The following is a 17,500-nucleotide window of genomic DNA, read 5'->3' as shown; positions in this document are numbered from 1 at the left end:
CCTCTGCTCCCTTTGGCTCTGGCTCTCTCTCTGTGTGTGTGTGTGTGTGTGTGTGTGTGTGTGTGTGTGTGTGTGTGTGTGTGTGTGTGTGTGTGTGTGTGTGTGTGTGTGTGTGTGTGTGTGTGTCTGTGTGTGTGTGTGTCTTTGCCGGTGGTGACTTGGAGCTGGAAGAAGTTTAGCTCCCTTTTATTTTTAGTGTGTGAGTCTGTTACATTTGCTCCAGGATACACAGGATCCTCTGAAGCTTCTTTACTGCAGCAAACAGCGTTATTGAACATTGAAACCTTTCAGGAAGAACATCTCTTGTATTTAAAAGATCATGACAGCGAGAGATCTGTCACATTAACTGCTTTTATTGGACGATTTATCCTCCCAGAAATAATTGCAATAAACTATATAATTTAAAGTCATTTTATTTCACAGATGTTATGATAAAATCACGCCTGTTTAAAGAGAAATTAAGTTTAAATTCCACAGAATAGTCAGACATTGGAATTGGAACGTGCAAAAAGTATTAAAATATCCAAAATAGATACATACAAGCATCCATAAAACCACATAAAGAAACCAAAAAAATGGGCTCTGGTAACAAAAGTGCACAATGCCCAAGATTTTTTAAATGTTAGGAAAAAAACTCTGCTATTGATTCTTGCATCATGTTGGCGACATTTTTCTGTAAACAAACACGCATGTAAACACAACAGGCAATATCAGGATCAGCAAAAATGATCTAGCTCATGTGAATATATTGTACGATAAATCGATAATATAAAACTGATCGAGTTCATGTCCATGTATTGACGATAAGTCATTAACGTAAAAATAATCAAGGTTATGTCCATATATTGTACAATTTGTTAAAATACGTAAAATCATAATAAAGTTAGTGTCTAAGGTAACAATATTTTCCATAAAATTTTAATTTAGACATTTTCTGGTTGTTTTTATAAAATTGTCTAAATGTTAAATGCTGTCACATGCCATATTCGTCCACTTATCAAATGCATACGACAACAAAGTGGAATTTATTAAAGTTGTGGGTATCACAAGACTTTTCATCTTGCTGAAATAACACAGTGGAGAAAGCTTTACACACATTAAATCTTCATGGACTAAAATGAATGTAAAGACTAATAATTGAACATTTTATATGTGACCAGTTTTATATACATGTATTTTATTATAACAAGATATGGGAGAAATGATCTTTGAGTGGCAGTTCTGGGACAATTCAGCAGCAAGACTGAAGGCAAAGGTTTACTTTCAACTAACAAACTAGTTCATACAAAGTTTTGTTTAAGCAGAAATGTCTGTTGTGAATGTCAAACCCTTTGAAATAATTGGATCAACTTTCAGCTTTTGGCGTTTCATACTCTCACTTGGTATTTTACTTTCCCAAGCTGCTTCTTTCCCGTTTTAATTAAGTGGAGCAGCAGGTTCACAGAAAAGTGTCCACTCTCAGAGTCGTGCTCCACCAGATGTCTTCACAGCAGACTGAAGTACTTTGTGTAAAGTGGATGATACAAAAAAGAAGTTATTAGTGCTGCAAGAGATCACTTGACATTTAAAGTTTTTTTCATGAGTCAGTGATTCACATGAAGGCAGCTGACAACAAACACAGAGAACGGGAATGTCATGATAATATAAGTGCTTTTAAAGGAGTTCTTAGAGTCCTAGCTTTTGGAGAGGAATTTGGTCTCTATGGAAACAAAGTGGTTTCTTCTTCTTTACTAGAAAATAGTATTCCACAGAGGGGTCAGAGGTCAGAGTTGATCTGGAAGTGTTAGTGCTTCGCTTAAGGACATTCAGTGGATCATCGTGTGATTTTGCAGCGGGACTAATAAAGGATTATCTTATCTTATCTTATCTTATCTTAGTGCTCGTGATCAATTTCGCAGGTTTCGGCCCATTGGATCGGTGGAGGTGGCCCATTAACTACAAATTGTGTGTCATTTACATTCCTGCTGAGCCAAAGAAAAACAGATTATCAGATTGATTTTCCACTTTACAGCCAACCTCTGGTTTTCAGAACGCTACAAAGTAAAACTTCTTGGGATTTATAATCCAGCACAGTGAGCAATTTTCAGCTCTATTTTTTTTATTTATAAGTTATGATCTCATGGTGCTGCAATTGTGAGCAAGGACCATTTTTAAAGAGCGAAAGAAGTCTTCTTGCATATTTTCAAAAACAAAAGTTAGGTTTAGGCACAAAATGGAGTAATTAGGTTTAGGAAAACTGTCACAAATTTTAGGTCTAAGCAAATAAACCACAACCATAAAACCCCAACGTGGTGTCGAACAATGGCGTCGTGGTTAAACGTTCTGTTTGTTGGACTCATCCACGCCACTACCACCAATAGTCGTCTTTTTGGTAGTTTAAAACCTCACCACTTGCTCTGACTGTTGCTTATTCAATTGAATGCATTTCATTCATATCTCCACCACAAATAAAGCTCCTAGTTGACTTTCCATTGGCATTATTTTTGTCCTGAGCGACACAAACAAAAATCTGACAAATTCTGTCTATATACAGGAACCATTAGATGTATTGTTGTTGATTTAAGATGTTGCCTGCCAATAAACAAACAGCTGTCACTTCATGATACTTTCTCATCTCTTCATTTTAAAACTTAATATTATTAGTTCAATGAATAGATAATGTTCTCGTAGATGCTACTGGTATACCGTCGAGCAAGGCATTTGACCTGCACAACAACTAACATTAAAAGGCTGTTAGTGCCTCCCAAATGTGAAACTTTGAATAATGTGAAGTGAAGTATGCTGAGCTGAGAAAAATCCTCGACTCTTTTATGGTTGAATGCTTTACAAAAAATATCAATCTGCTTTTTCAAAGAGGTTTTGAATGATATTCAGTCAAAGACAGCAAAAAAAAATTGCAATCTAATTTAAAATAGAAAGAAATCTAATGAATAGCCAGATAATAGCGAGATACGTTTTCTTACTATCTGCAATCCTGCTTTGCTCCGGGGACTCTGGAAACACTGAAAGCATTCTGCCTACAATCACATTATAAAAAAGTGTAATTTTGGAGTTTTGTGTGCTTTGGGGGCTCCGAGATACGCAGGCCGCAACTAATAAGTTTGATTTGGGAGACAAAGATGGGCACTTTGAAAACCTCTTCATCTCCTGATCAAAGAGTTGTTTTCTGAGGGGGAGACGGGTTTTGTCGATATTTAATCAAGCTCTGAATCCGAAAATTGATCTCATCTTCTCCGTCTCCGCTGGGCGAGAGATAAGCAGGTGAAGAGGGCGAGAGAGAGAGGGAGAGAGAGAGAGCGAAAAAAGAGATGTGGAGCTTTTGATGACACATTTGGTTTGAATAGGTTTGTTTTGGCTCTCTGTTTGTGTGCATGTAAAACAGCCTCCTGAGCTGCAGAGGTTCCATTATTGGGGAAGGAGCCACAGGAGCATCGTGGGTAAAAAAAAAAAAAAAGAGCTCTAGATCAGCACCAGCTCAGCACTTTCCGATTCAGTGGTCCTAAAAAACGCACCGTAAAGAGTCCGGATGACTTCCTCTTCAACTGATCGCTCAGGATTTATTGGGAGGAGGTCATTAGGGGGATTTATGGCCTTCGCTTCCAACTTTCACTGTTTTAGATGGAATTTTAGTGCCACTCTATTGTACCCTGCTCCTCCTCTGTTGCACACCATTGGTGAAACATATTGGGTAGCTGAAAAATGTATTTAAACTTCTCAGAATTTGGCAAATGGGCTCAAATCCCCCCCCATGCTGTCGGATCCCTAGCATTCACCAAAATACATCCATTTGGCATCAACTTTCATCTGTGATGAGACAAAGTGTAACTGTGTTTACGGTGTGCTGATATGTACAGTACCAGTCAGAAGTTTGGACACACCTTCTCATTCAATGGTTTTTCTTTCTTTCTTTCTTTATTTTTTCTACATTGTAGATTAATATTGAAGACATCCAAACTATGAAGGAACACATATGGAATTATGTGGTAAACAAACAAATGCTCAACAAACCAGAATATGTTTTATATTTTAGATTCTTCAGAGTAGTTGAATGAGAAGGTGTGTCCACACTTTTGACTGGTACTGTATCTCTACAGATCATCAGTGACTCTTTATTCAATGCTCGTTCGAGGCGGTAGATTATCACTGATGAGTTCAAACATGCAGCATCCACTAAATACACATCATCAGACAGCAATTAGTGAATACAGATATAGATCATTGTAGATTAGCAGCAACAAGACTGTATTTAATGTGGACAGACTTTCCAGTTGACCTCAGACTGGGACCAGTTTTAGCCACACTGGGCTTGTTTCCGCCCTTTTTGGGCTACTTTTGATTCAATTGGGCTGGAAAAATAGCCAACTTCTGGCTGGGTTTAGAACATATTGTGAAATCAATATTACCAAAGAAGCAGTCTTCTTATGCTCAAAAACCCAGATACAAAATTCAGTAAACTTCTTTGTGTCCACTCGTATTATTGACTCATTTCATTTGAGCAATATTTGATTGATACAAGCTGCATTCAATCATCATTAGAGTTTAGGGAGGACCTTTCTTACCTTGGCATCATCAGCATTGACATAAGAACTTGTGCATTTGGTTATTTGATGCAGATTGGAAACCATGTATGCTTTTGTGTGCTTTGCATATAATTGTTTCACGTTTATGGTTTTGGTCTTTTTCTTTATTGAATTGGCTGGTTTATAGGTTGTGATTGGGCTGGAATCTGACCGGGACTGATGAATGTGCAGCGCTGTAGATCAGCAGTGATGAGACAGTATTTACTGGCTGCAGACATACTGCACAATGCATCACTGGTGGTTAGACGTATCGAGTGGCTGAATCAGGATTTCTTTCCAAGAACCGTTTCTGCAGATCTGCTGGGGAAAGGTTTTCTGTCAGAGCACGGAAGATTTAACAATCAATGAAAAAAGAGGCATAGTATCATTTTAAGGGATAATGTTCACTGCTTAACATTTTTTAAAATGGCTTGATTTTCAATAATCCTGAGTATGATTTAAGAATAAAGAGAGATTTCTATTTTTCCAGATAGTGGACATTTTGCTGAGAAAGCCTTTCATTGCTGTCAGAGGTCTTGATAGAGAAATTGGTTGGGAAAAAATGGCGGGATGCGGATGAATGGAAAGAGAGGTGGAGAGAAAAGAGTGATGAATTACTTCAGCAATGGAAGGGATGGAAGAACTGGCTGTCAGCTAACCAATCAGGCAGAGAGAGGGAGGGAGAAAAGAGGTGGGCTGAGGTACAAACGGAGAAATATGGAGCGGGAGAAAGCTTCAGAGGGTCAGATGTGTGCCCTGAGCAAAAACTAATACAGCGTCAACTAGAAGAAACTAATCTGACTCCTCACCTGAAGAGAATGGAGTTAGTGAAAAACAATTCTGCTGATTTACAATCGAAGTGAAAACATAATACCACCAACGCGTGAAGGCGAGAGCAGCAATGTGTGTGTTTTTTCCAGTAGCCAACAGAGCAGAAGATATATGGCTCACAACAGTTGAAAGCATCACTTGTCAGGTGTAAATAAATCCATAAATCCTGGGCAGCAGAGTGGCAAGACAATCTGAAACCTGTAATAGAGGTTTGTTTGGTGTCGCCACGCGTTCTGCCGCCTCCGAGGAGGACCGGCGAACACAAACAAAGGTGGAATAAATGGTTTAACAACTTGAGCCAGAAGATTTTTTATTTTTTTTGTCTCAGTGAAGTGTCGTCTGAGTAGATGTTCACCGAGCCTGAACAAACCGTTTACAGAGGCTTTATTCATAGTCAGCAAGCAATTGAGGCATAGCAGCTGTTAACATGAAACACAGACTAATGGATACTAAGGGTGCTACTGCTACCGGATCTGTTTGCTATTCTGTTTATCTTCACAACAGCTACATCTTTAGAAGTTTGACCATGCCATTTGTCACATGGCATGGGCATGGTCAAACTCAGATCTTTACCTAATTTAAATTGGCATCAGTTAATGGCGTTAGTTTTGAATCACTAGTATTTTGTCATACAGCAAAGTACTGGACAAAAAAGTCGATTGATCACCAAAATCGAACAATTCCTCCTGAGGGGAACATGAATTTCAATAGATAAGTGAAAACTTGAGAAGTCAAGGGACCGTCAAAGCCATTAGGTTTCCTCCTCTGAGGACCAGAGATATCTGTATGCTGTACACGTGGCACATGTTCAAAACTCTCTGCACAATCAAAACATATCCTGCATATATGTTATCTCTCAGAAGTCGAGAATAAAGCTGTATTAAAACAAGAATATAGTCGCAATTAATTTGGAAAAAAGTAATAATATTTCCAGAAATAGCCCAGTAAAACTGAAAAACTAGCAGGAAACACCTGTGATCAGGTATAACTCTCACCGTTGGGTTGCTTATTTTCCATACAAATGTTAATATCACCTCTAATAAAGTTCTGTCCAAATCCACTTTATCATAAACATTCAAATCAGCAGTTCAAATCCACCAGAGCTCAGACGAGAACTCCGGACTGGACCGACGCTAGGCTGTGGATAAATTGCATCATCGGTTGTAGAAATCCAACATAAAAAAGCAACATGGCATCAATAGATTTCAAAAATATCTTTGTTTACTGTGCATACATTACCAAGAATGATTTCAGTATTTATATAGTTTTTATGTGTAAAATCGCTCCAGTAAACACATCTGATCTCTTTTCCATAAAGTAATCACTCACTCAAAATCAAATGCAGACCTAACAGTTTGAACTCTTGTCTGAACGTCTGCGAGTTCTAAGCTCTGCTACTCCAGTTCAGTCCGCCCCTGTTCCACATTCAGCCGGCCCTAATGCTTCAGTATTATAGCCAGCTAATTGACTCTCCATCCATCTGCCCGCTCTCTAAACTGCTTACCGTGTTTCGTGATGGGGGGGTTGGATCCTGTCCCAGCATGCAACTTGGCAAGAGGCGCAAGTGCACGATGGACAGGTCGCCTGCGTTAGCCAAAATGACAAGACACAAAATCCATCGAGCACGTCGGTCATTAATTGGGGAGAAATCCTGCATGTTGCTAAAAGAGCTGAGGACGACCCGGTCGGGTTCTGGTCATTTTTAACAACAATGCATTTTGGCATTATCTTTTACCTCATCTTTATCCACTCTACTGTGAGTAGACACCCTTGAGCATGGGTGGCTCCTGTGGGAATTGAACCCTCCCACCGTGGCAATCATACAGCAGCACCCCATTTAGATTCACCTTTCTTAAATTCCCACAGGGGGCCACACACACACACACACACACACACACACATACGACTCTTAAAAATGCTCGCTCTCTGGCGCCTTGGATGAAAGCACTCTCCAAACGGCAGCTGTAGGTAATGAACTTTTTTTTTCCTCCCCCCCCACACTTAAAATTGATATATGAGTGTTGGAAATGAGCGGCGCAGATACAGAGCTGCTATTCTGTGGCAGCCGACTGCGGTATTGTCAGCGGTGATAATATTTTCTGTGAGCTGCAGATAGCTTCTCCCTCAGCACGCCTGAGGGGAGGTTAAGCCTCATAGCTAGTGGCCTGTGAACCAGAGAATGGGAGCCCCTCTGTGTGTGTGTGTGTGTGTGTGTGTGTGTGTGTGTGTGTGTGTGTGTGTGTGTGTGTGTGTGTGTGTGTGTGTGTGTGGTGTGTGTGTGTGTTGAGAGAAAGAGGGAGGAGGGAAGGAGGTGAAAGGGAGGAGAGGAGGTGGAGAGTGAAAAAGAAAAAGAATGAAAAGAGATTGTGTCCATCCATCCACATCAGTCTGTCTCACTGTAACACAGACAGATTGAAGGACGGACAGACGAACCGATACGTTAGATATAAAGTTTGAGAGAAGTGTTCATTGTTTTTGATATTTGTTTTTCTCTGTGTTACCCGATACACCTTGACACCAGTCTGCTAACTGCAGGATATCTATATAACTAGAGTTGTTTTTCTGACCTCCTCTTTACCTTTCACTTCCTTTCCAAACTGTCTGTCTCTTTATTTTATTTTATTATATTTTATTAAATGTTATTAAATGTTATTTTATTTTATTTTATTAAATTATATTAAATTTTATTTATTTTATTTAAATTTTTTATTTTATTTAATTTTATTACATTTTATTTTATTACATTTTATTACATTTTATTACATTTTATTACATTTTATTGTTCATTCATTCATTCATTCTAAAATTGCATTTATTACATTTTATTTTATTTTATTACATTTCATTTTATTACATTTTAATGAATTTTATTTTATTGGTTTATTTGGCAGGGACAGTGCACATTAATAAAACATTCCTGTAAATGTGCCAGAGTTCGCCAAAAGGCTTTTTTTTCATCTGTAGTCCATCTGTAGTCCATCTGTAGTCCTTTGAATTCCTTTCATACCTTTCTGTCTATTAGCTGATGACACCTTTATCTTTTAAAAGCAACATGTAGCTTTAATAAAGCGCTCTTTTTTTTTTAAATTTGCAAATGTAAACTCTTGAAAGACAACTTGGTTCTCAATCTTAATTTCAGATTTCCAACACAAATTTAGAAAGATAGAAAGATAGAAAGATGGATGGATAGATAGATAGATGATAGATAGATAGATAGATAGATAGATAGATAGATAGATAGATAGATAGATAGATAGATAGATAGATAGATAGATAGATAGATAGATAGATAGATAGATAGATAGATAGATAGATAGATAGATAGATAGATAGATAGATAGATAGATAGATAGATAGATAGATAGATGGATGGATTCAGTGGAGTATATATTGTGATCTAATAATATTAATAAACTATTGTCTTTCTAATGTATCGCCTCATCTCTCCATCTTCATCAGTCCCTCCACCTTTCCTTCTCCTCCTCCTCTCCTCCCTCCTTTTCATCCATCACTCCAATTCATCCACCTCTCCTGATCGGCCCTCGACTCCACAGACACAGAGAGAGAGAGAGAGAGAGAGAGAGAGCGTTGCTATCGGGGTTATTTGTCTCTGTTACCAGCCTGCCATCTCCCTCCTTCTCTTTCTCTCTCCCTCTATCCTTTTTTCATCCCTCACTCTTTCATCTCGCTCCACCTCCCCTCCATCCCACCCTGCATCCATCGCTCCTCCTGATGGGGTCTGGTGCCTCAGAGACTCATGGTGTTGCTCCACACCTCCTCCACCTCCTACATTATGAGCTTCAACTCCTTCCCTCCCTCCCTCCCTCCTTCCCTTCATCCCTTCTTCACTCTCACCTCTCCTGAATTGCCTCCGTCGCTCTCCGTAAACACTTTCTTCCCTTGATCTGTCTCAATCAACCGCCGTTCTTCCGTCATCCCCTCGGTTCATGCTTCCTTTGCTCCTTAGCTCCTTCTTTTTTCTCCCCTTCTTTCTTGCCACTTTGTTCTTTGATCCATTGCACCTTCGTTCACAGCTTTAGTTTTTTTAGATTTCATTTCTTACATTAGTTGATTTGATGGAGACATTACTCATTGAGCAAAAGAAAAGCCAGAAAAAGTGTAAGAACTGTAAATGAGAAAGCTTTAACCCAAGAGAACGAAAAGACAAATCTTATAGAATTCATACACAAAACACGCACACCCACCAATAAATAATGCCACATTTTCCTCCTTCTCTCCTCCATCATTTCCTTTCCTCTTTTATTAGCCACAACTATCCCTGTCATCCTTCCTTTTCTTCTTCCCTTCCCTTCATTCTGTCTCCATTTCCTCGTTTCCTCTCCACCTCTCCTGCCTCCTCCATTCCCTCCACATTTTCCTTCTCATCCTTTGTCATTTATTCCACTCTGCTTTACTCCTCCTTCCTTGCTGTTTCCTCCCTTCTTTTCTCTTCCTATTTCCTTCCACATTTCCCTCTTGTCGTCTGTCTCTCTTTCCTCAAACGCTTATTCCTCCTCTTTCTTCATCCTGTCGCCCCTTGTCTGCTCCCTTCTTTTCCTTTATTTTCTCCTCTCCTTCCTTCCTCCCTCCCTCCATCCTTCCCTCCCTCCCTCCCTCCTCCTCAGCCTTACCCCCGAGAGGGATGATGAACACAGAGGTTATTGAATAGCAGAAATAATTAAATAAAATGGAGCAGAACACCCAGAACAAAACACGTTTTCTTATTTTCTTCCAGTGAAAAAGTTATGAATTTTTTATGTTTCAATCTTCCTCTTTAATGAAATAGTTTCTTAGAGGCGACACGTCATACATTTTCATAACACGGCTGACATTTTCAATATGTTGGTTTATATGGCGTGCAGAGCATACATAATGAATGCATGAGCACCTGGTGTGTGTGTGTGTGTGTGGTGTGTGTGTGTGTGTGTGTGTGTGTGTGTGTGTGTGTGTGTGTGTGTGTGTGTGTGTGTGTGTGTGTGTGTGTGTGTGTGTGTGTGTTTGTATGTTGGCATTTACTTTTAACGTATATTACACATGCCTTTTTTTTCGACTGTTTTTTTTGTGTTTATGCACATTTGAGACTGATTTATTTCTTTTTGTCTCTCCAGTGTTTTGAACAGGACCCCAGTTCATCTCATCCATGAGATCATTCTGGTGGACGACTTCAGTGACGACGGTGAGACACATGCACACGCACACGCACACACACACACACACACACACACACACACACACACACACACACACACACACACACACACACACACACACACACACACACACACACACACACACACACACAATCCAGGTTTCTTCCAGGTCAGAGACAACAAAGATGAGACCTACATAGCCGGTCAGAGCAGCAGCTGGGTCCACCGTTAGAGGATTACAATGACGATGAAAGCAGACCTCCGTTCTGGGTCAGAGAGCTGCGTATGAACACTCGCCTGCAGCTGTGTCCAGAGAGACACAAAGTCCAGATGAAATGGACCAAAAGATCCCAGAAAATCATTAGGATTGAACTTAAAACAATGGAAACTAACAAGTCTTTTGATTCCTTAGATATTCTTTGTTTATCTTATTGTTTACAGATCCAATATGGAGAACAAACTTTCATGTAATTTGTAACATTTTCCACTGAAGACAAAAGCCAGATGTTGGTGGGTTTGTGTCCATTGTTAAAGGAGCTATGCCATAACAAGTAGGGGAAAAATGGGGCTACTGAAGTAAATTACAAGTTCATATAAACTGAATTTGAGTAAATGCACTGAGGGACAATCCAGTAAAGTGTTTTTATACGTAGACAGTTGAAGCTTTTTACAACAGGATCAAACACAAGGATAGTTTCTATTTTTCTTTCCCGCTACAAAATAAGTTCTCCTCCATATCTGCTGAGCTGACCTCGATACGATCAGAAACAATAAGTCTGCACTTTGCTTTTTATGGCCAGGGAGCACAGCAGTGATAAGAAAAAACACAACCGTGCAACAGAAAACTCAGTGACTAGTGTGTATATCGAAAGTACAGTGAAGCCAAGTGGAAACCAGGCTGAACCAAAAACCTGATAATAAGTTTTGATTTGTTTCTGGAACTGTGTTCAACAGCACAGTTTATTCATCTGTCTTTGAGGTTTTCTTGTTTTTCTTCGTCCTCCTTTTATTATTTATTATAAGTTTATTTTGAAAAATCTAAATTTGACGTGAACAACAGCTTTTTGTGATCACAAATTCAGGAAAACATATTGAGTAAGTGAAAATGTATTAATACCTATTTTAACAGTAACTGTAAAGTGCTTTTACAATAACATCAGTACAAGAAACGTTAAAAAACGAAGCACACAAAGGGCTCCAAGATATTTTCAGACATTTCAGTGTAGTTTGTGAGACATCAGTTAGAAACAAAAAGAAACATGAAAACTTCCATCGCAGCAGTTAGGAGAAAACATCAACACCAATTATTCCAGTGAGGAAAACTCCAACTCTGCTGAACGTGCTCTCTGATACCGGCGGCTCAGTACCTGCTGACAGTTCACCACAGTCTCTCCAACATCCCATCATCAAAGACACCTGCCGAGTCGACCTGACAGCCAATCAGGACAGATGGTGCAGGGGTGAAAATCCAAGTGATGGAGGTTAAATCTTTCCGAATTTAGACTATGAAGAAATAAAAAAATTCAGATGAGGGAGCAGCGGAGAGATGAAATCATCACTGAAGACACATGCATATCAACCAAATATGTGCAAATGAGCAACAACAGGATCAACGGTGTTAATGAAACTCAACGTGTTCTTAAAACACATTGCAACTGAGTGTGAAGGCTGAGCTGCAAAACTGTTGACTTCATTTCCCCTACACAGCATAGTGTCATTTAATAACGTTTATATCCGGCCTTTGGCTACAATCCTAATTTCTCGCAGTGATGTATTTCGGGATTTTTGACCTAGCACGAATCCTTTTTTTCCCACACTGATATTTTGCTGCTATAGAATGTATCCACCAGAAATACTTGTTCACCACTATTATTGATACTGTTGCTATGAGGGATGTTTAGTTTTCTAGTTGCATGTTTAATTAAAAATGTAACCCCATAATGGGTGAAAAGATTTCTGTTTGGGACAAGCAGTTTCCTCCGGTTCTGAAGAGTGAAGCCAATGCTAAAGTGCCTTAAAAGATGCATTCTCTCTACTGTCCACCAGGGGGCGACTCCTCTGGTTGTATAGAAGTCTATGAGAAAATGACTCTACTTCTCTCTTGATTTATTCCCTCAGTAAACATTGTAAACATGAGTTTATGGTCTCAATCTCTAGTTTCAAGTCTTCTTCAATACAGCATGATGTTCATTTAGTAAATGATGCTCCATTTAGAGTCAAACAGACCATAAAGCAGGGGATGCTTTAGGGGCGGGGCTACCTTGTGATTGACAGGTCGCTACCGCGGCGTTGTACGGTCTGGTAGTTGTCCGTGTTTTTGTCTGACAACTTTAACCTTTTCACAGTGTGTTTTCATTTCATGAAAGTTAATTCTAACCAATTTGGTCGCCTAGAAAATGTCTTATTCAGAGTCCGGTTGTACTGAGCCCCACCCTCTCCACCTCTGGTTGCAAAAAAACAAGATGGCGACGGCCAATATGCAGAACTTGAGACTTCAAAAAGTCAGTCCACAAACCAATTAGTGATGTCACAGTGACTTTGTCCACCTCTTAGTCTATGCTATTGTAACAATCAATTGTTAAAACCTTGATGTCCTGACTGAACCTTTGGTTGAAATTTGTAGTTTTTGAATCGAGGGTCAAAAAAAAAAAAAAAAAAAAAAAAAAAAAAACATTTCTCAAGACTTAATCGTCATAATGGGTGAAAAGATTTCTGTCTGGGTCAAAGTCTTTTTTGTGCCTTTTATCACAAAGAGCTGCCAGTTTCTTATTTGAAAGGTGGAGTTCAGTGGAGAGGAGAGCTACCAGGCGTTCCTTCTGGGTCGAAGGGCTCTGATGGAGGTTTTCAGTCATTCAGGGCCAAAAAAGTTTGAGAACCAAATAAATTGTTCTTTTCATATCACAAAAGTAGAGAGAGAAGTAGAGTCATACTCCTAAAGAACTTACAGTTCAACTATTTGCACAATTTTTTTTCTCCATCTGGCCAGAATGACAATTAAATGAGGTAATAATTCAGTAATGATTAGTAGATAATTGATGCATTGTGTTTCCATGTTTGTAAAGAACCTCAGGAAAACACAATCATCACATAACCATAAAATAATACGCCTACATGATGATATAACAAGGTCGTTTTCTAGCATTTTTAATTGCCAAATTATATTTATTTTAGGAGGGGCTGAAACAATTTGTCAATTTATCGATTCAAAAAGTATTCAGCAACTATTTTGACAATAAATCATTTTAAATATTCTGTGGTTTCAGCTTCTCTTATCTGACGATTGGACTGTCTGACACAACATTCAATCTAAAGAAAAACTTCTCACATGGTCAAATAGTGATATAATAGAGAAAACAATCATAAATAAAAAATCCATGGAATTATTCATCACTTGTAACTTTACTTTTTAGCTGTTTCAAGAACTCTCTGGTTTTCTTATTATTACTTCACTATTTTGGACTTAATGATTGAAGTTTTCATAAATAATGAAACTGAATTGAATCTCATTTTGATGTTGTAAGAACAGGCAATATTTTCAAAAGCCATTATTGTTACAAAACGTGTATTAAATATTAATTTCACTTCAGTAAATTACTTATATACCCAGCAGTAGTTTTTTCTTCCCTTTTATTATTTTTCTTCTTACCATTTTGATACTTTTCCACCAGTGTTTTTGTGTGTCACAGTCATTTATACTTGAAATAATTTATTAATTCAGCTCTAAAAAATCTGCAGGGAGCACGTAGTGGGCTGAACAGCAAGTGTCTGAATTGTCAAAGTAAAAAGCTTTGAATTGCCGTCCTGCTGCTGCTAATTTCTCTCCAGAGTCAAGAAATGATCCAGATATATAACTCGGCACACAATATTCTATAATCTTTATTATTCTGTTCAATAGAATAATTTATTCTTTTTTTGTTGTTGCAGAAAGTGACTGCCAGCTTCTCACCAAACTGCCCAAAGTCAAATGTCTTCGCAACAACAAGAGAGAAGGTATGTGTTTGTTTATATATCTGCGTGAGAAATTACATTAGCATTTTAAATATGATTGTGTATGTATGTGTGTATGTGTTTGAATGTTTAATTAACAACACTGCTTCTGTATTTGTTTGTCTTTTCATACCTTTGTCAGCAGTATTCTGAATGTGTGTGTGTGTGTATAAAAGCATTGCAGCGTATGTTTGTGTGTATAATAAATTGTTTCAGGGTTGGACTTTTTCATCCCTTTGCCTAAACATTTCCATATGTAAACACAGACAGACAGACAGACAGACAGACAGACAGACAGGCAGACAGACAGACAGACAGACAGACAGACACAGACAGACAGACAGACAGACAGACAGACAGACAGACAGACAGACAGACAGACAGACAGACAGACAGACAGACAGACAGACAGACAGACAGACAGACAGACAGACAGACAGACAGACAGACAGACAGACAGACAGACACAGACAGACAGACAGACAGACAGACAGACAGACAGACAGACACAGACAGACACAGACAGACAGACAGACAGACAGACAGACAGACAGACAGACAGACAGACACAGACAGACAGACAGACAGACAGACAGACAGACAGACAGACAGACAGACAGACAGACAGACAGACAGACAGACAGACAGACAGACAGACAGACAGTGAAGTGAAATGGATTCATCCATCTTTGGCTTCACATGGAGCTGGAGAACTGAAATGACCTGAAGTGAATTGAAGTGACAGGAGCTGCAGACGAAATGGAGCCCAGAGAGGCAGAAAGAGACGCCGACTGTCACAAAGGAAATGTTACTGAGGAGAAAATGGCTTCCATAAATTCAAAAGCAACACCACGACCTGAAAATGTGACTTCTTATTTGGCCAGAAAACTGCCAGAAAAAGGAACTTGTAAAAGCAGCGAAAAATGCATAACTGACAACCGGTGAGGGAGTTAATGCCTCAATCACACTAAATATGGATGTTCCTCATTTTAGTTTTTAATGCAGACGTGTGTCATGGCTATGCTTATCATTTTTCTGTATAATCCGTTTGGAGCAGCCTCCATGCTCTTAAATATAGAGTACCATTGAATGCTATACGCAAATTAACATGACAGCTTGACAACGTGATGGGCTCATGAACGTTTTGGGAACTAAAGGGAAGACACACCAACTAATAAATATCACCATGACATTTTCCCAGTTGAGTTACTTACATAAGACAGTTATTTTGTGTTACGAGTTTTCTGAAATGTTATGTTTAAATATGCAAATGGTGCATTATCTTTTAAAATTTGTGCTTGTCGGCATTCATTTACAAAAAATGAATCTGAACATTGGATAAAGCCAGGTTCAAATACTGTCTCATTTTGTTGAAATGGAACAAGAATTTTGGATCTCTCTTGTTATCACTCCAAAAATCAGAAAATACTGTCAACAGCTATAAAAAAACCCAAATATGGCTATGTTTTTAGTACTAAATGTTGTATAAATCAGGCTGTGAATGATACATAAACAAACCCTTATGTAAAAACCTTCAGAATATAGAGAGGAATGAAACTGTGAAGTTTGGTGTATGTAAGAGCTACTGAAGTGGAGATTTCTGGATCAGACTATTTTTTGTTAAATTACATACATGTTGAAGACACTACAGGTGAATAGGGTAAAAAAAAATAACTAATAGATATCAACATGAAACTTCCCCAGCTGATTATTCAAACTATGCTAAAACAAAATTGTATTACAAGTTTTTGGAAATGTTATGTTCAAATATGCAAATGAGGCATTGTCTTATGGTAACCTTTGGTGAATTTAGGATAAATCTACAGATGCAAATAAACAAAGAAGTAAAATAAACACCTAAATGGGTATTTTGGATATTTTCTTTCCTCTAAACTGAAAGACAACATGTGATGGAAAAATAACCCAAAATCTCAATACTGACGGGTGAATGAAAAACTATGTTTTTACAGAAGATGCCATGTCGCCTTCACCCCCACAGCTATTAATATGCTTAATAGCATATAAAACTCCGGCTGCTACACTTCCTTTGCACACTTGCACATTTGCAGTCTTGTACTGCGTCTGAATTTCTATTTTCCCTGCTCGAGCTCTGTGATTTATTGTGTTGATGTGTCGCTGATGCTGTCTTTTTGTATTCTGTTTTTTTATGGGAACTCTGGCTGCAAAGCAAATTTCCTCTCGTGGGACAATAAAGATAACCTTGATATATGTGGGGAAACAACTCTGATGGGAGAGAACAAATAGCGAATGCATATAAAGTCCTCAAAACAGCCTTGAGCCATGGACACAGAGGATACTGGATTCTGATTGGCTGTAAGGTGTGAATGAACCTTTAAGAACAGGACATTCTAACTAGACACTGTGTGTTTGATTGAAGTTCAAAATAAATGCACCAGTACTTAACTGTGCACTGTAAATTAATTTGCAGAATTTCTCAAGATTTGACTGTATTGTAGATGCAACTTAATATTTCCAGATAAATAACACTTCACAGGCTTTGATATTTCACAATAGTTTCTTTTTAGTTTTTGAACTTCTTAAGGCATTGTGGGAACAGCCTACGGCTATTATATTCTGATGGGTATTTTACTGTAAAATCACAGTTTAATGATGTAAAGCGACATTAACATACTACTGTATTTCAGTAATTTGATGCAAAAACTGACTGTCAAGTCACAGTACACAGCCGTCATTTTACTATAATTTACTGTAAAAATGTCACACTGACATGCTGTGAAATGAATGCACCTAGTAGCCAGTATTTTACTGTAATTGTACTGTCAAATGATTAACAGACATCTCAGGAACTCTTTATATGATATTTAAAAGCAGTTGTACTTGTGAAGTAACGACTGGTAGTTTTATATGTTTATATGTTCTCTGCGTTAGGTGGTTCTTAGCTCCCACATCATCCATAACAATCATGGAAAAATTCAATTTGTTGGTTATTAT

The 17,500-nt window shown here is 38.4% G+C and overlaps 1 protein-coding gene across 1 annotated transcript in view; it reads left to right on the top strand.

Annotated features, from left to right (window-relative positions):
* Nucleotides 1-17,500, top strand: part of galnt14 (UDP-N-acetyl-alpha-D-galactosamine:polypeptide N-acetylgalactosaminyltransferase 14 (GalNAc-T14)) — a 157,541-nt gene that overhangs the window by 97,685 nt on the left and 42,356 nt on the right. The window contains exons 5-6 of the mRNA XM_054619043.1: nucleotides 10,499-10,566; nucleotides 14,465-14,530. Coding sequence (XP_054475018.1) covers nucleotides 10,499-10,566; nucleotides 14,465-14,530 — 134 coding nt within the window. The remainder of the gene's footprint in view (nucleotides 1-10,498; nucleotides 10,567-14,464; nucleotides 14,531-17,500) is intronic.

Source organism: Anoplopoma fimbria, chromosome 18 (genome assembly GCF_027596085.1).
Source record: "Anoplopoma fimbria isolate UVic2021 breed Golden Eagle Sablefish chromosome 18, Afim_UVic_2022, whole genome shotgun sequence".
NCBI classification, from domain to species: domain Eukaryota; kingdom Metazoa; phylum Chordata; class Actinopteri; order Perciformes; family Anoplopomatidae; genus Anoplopoma; species Anoplopoma fimbria.
Note: the sequence above shows the minus strand (reverse complement) of the source record. Positions and strands in the feature narration are given on the sequence as shown.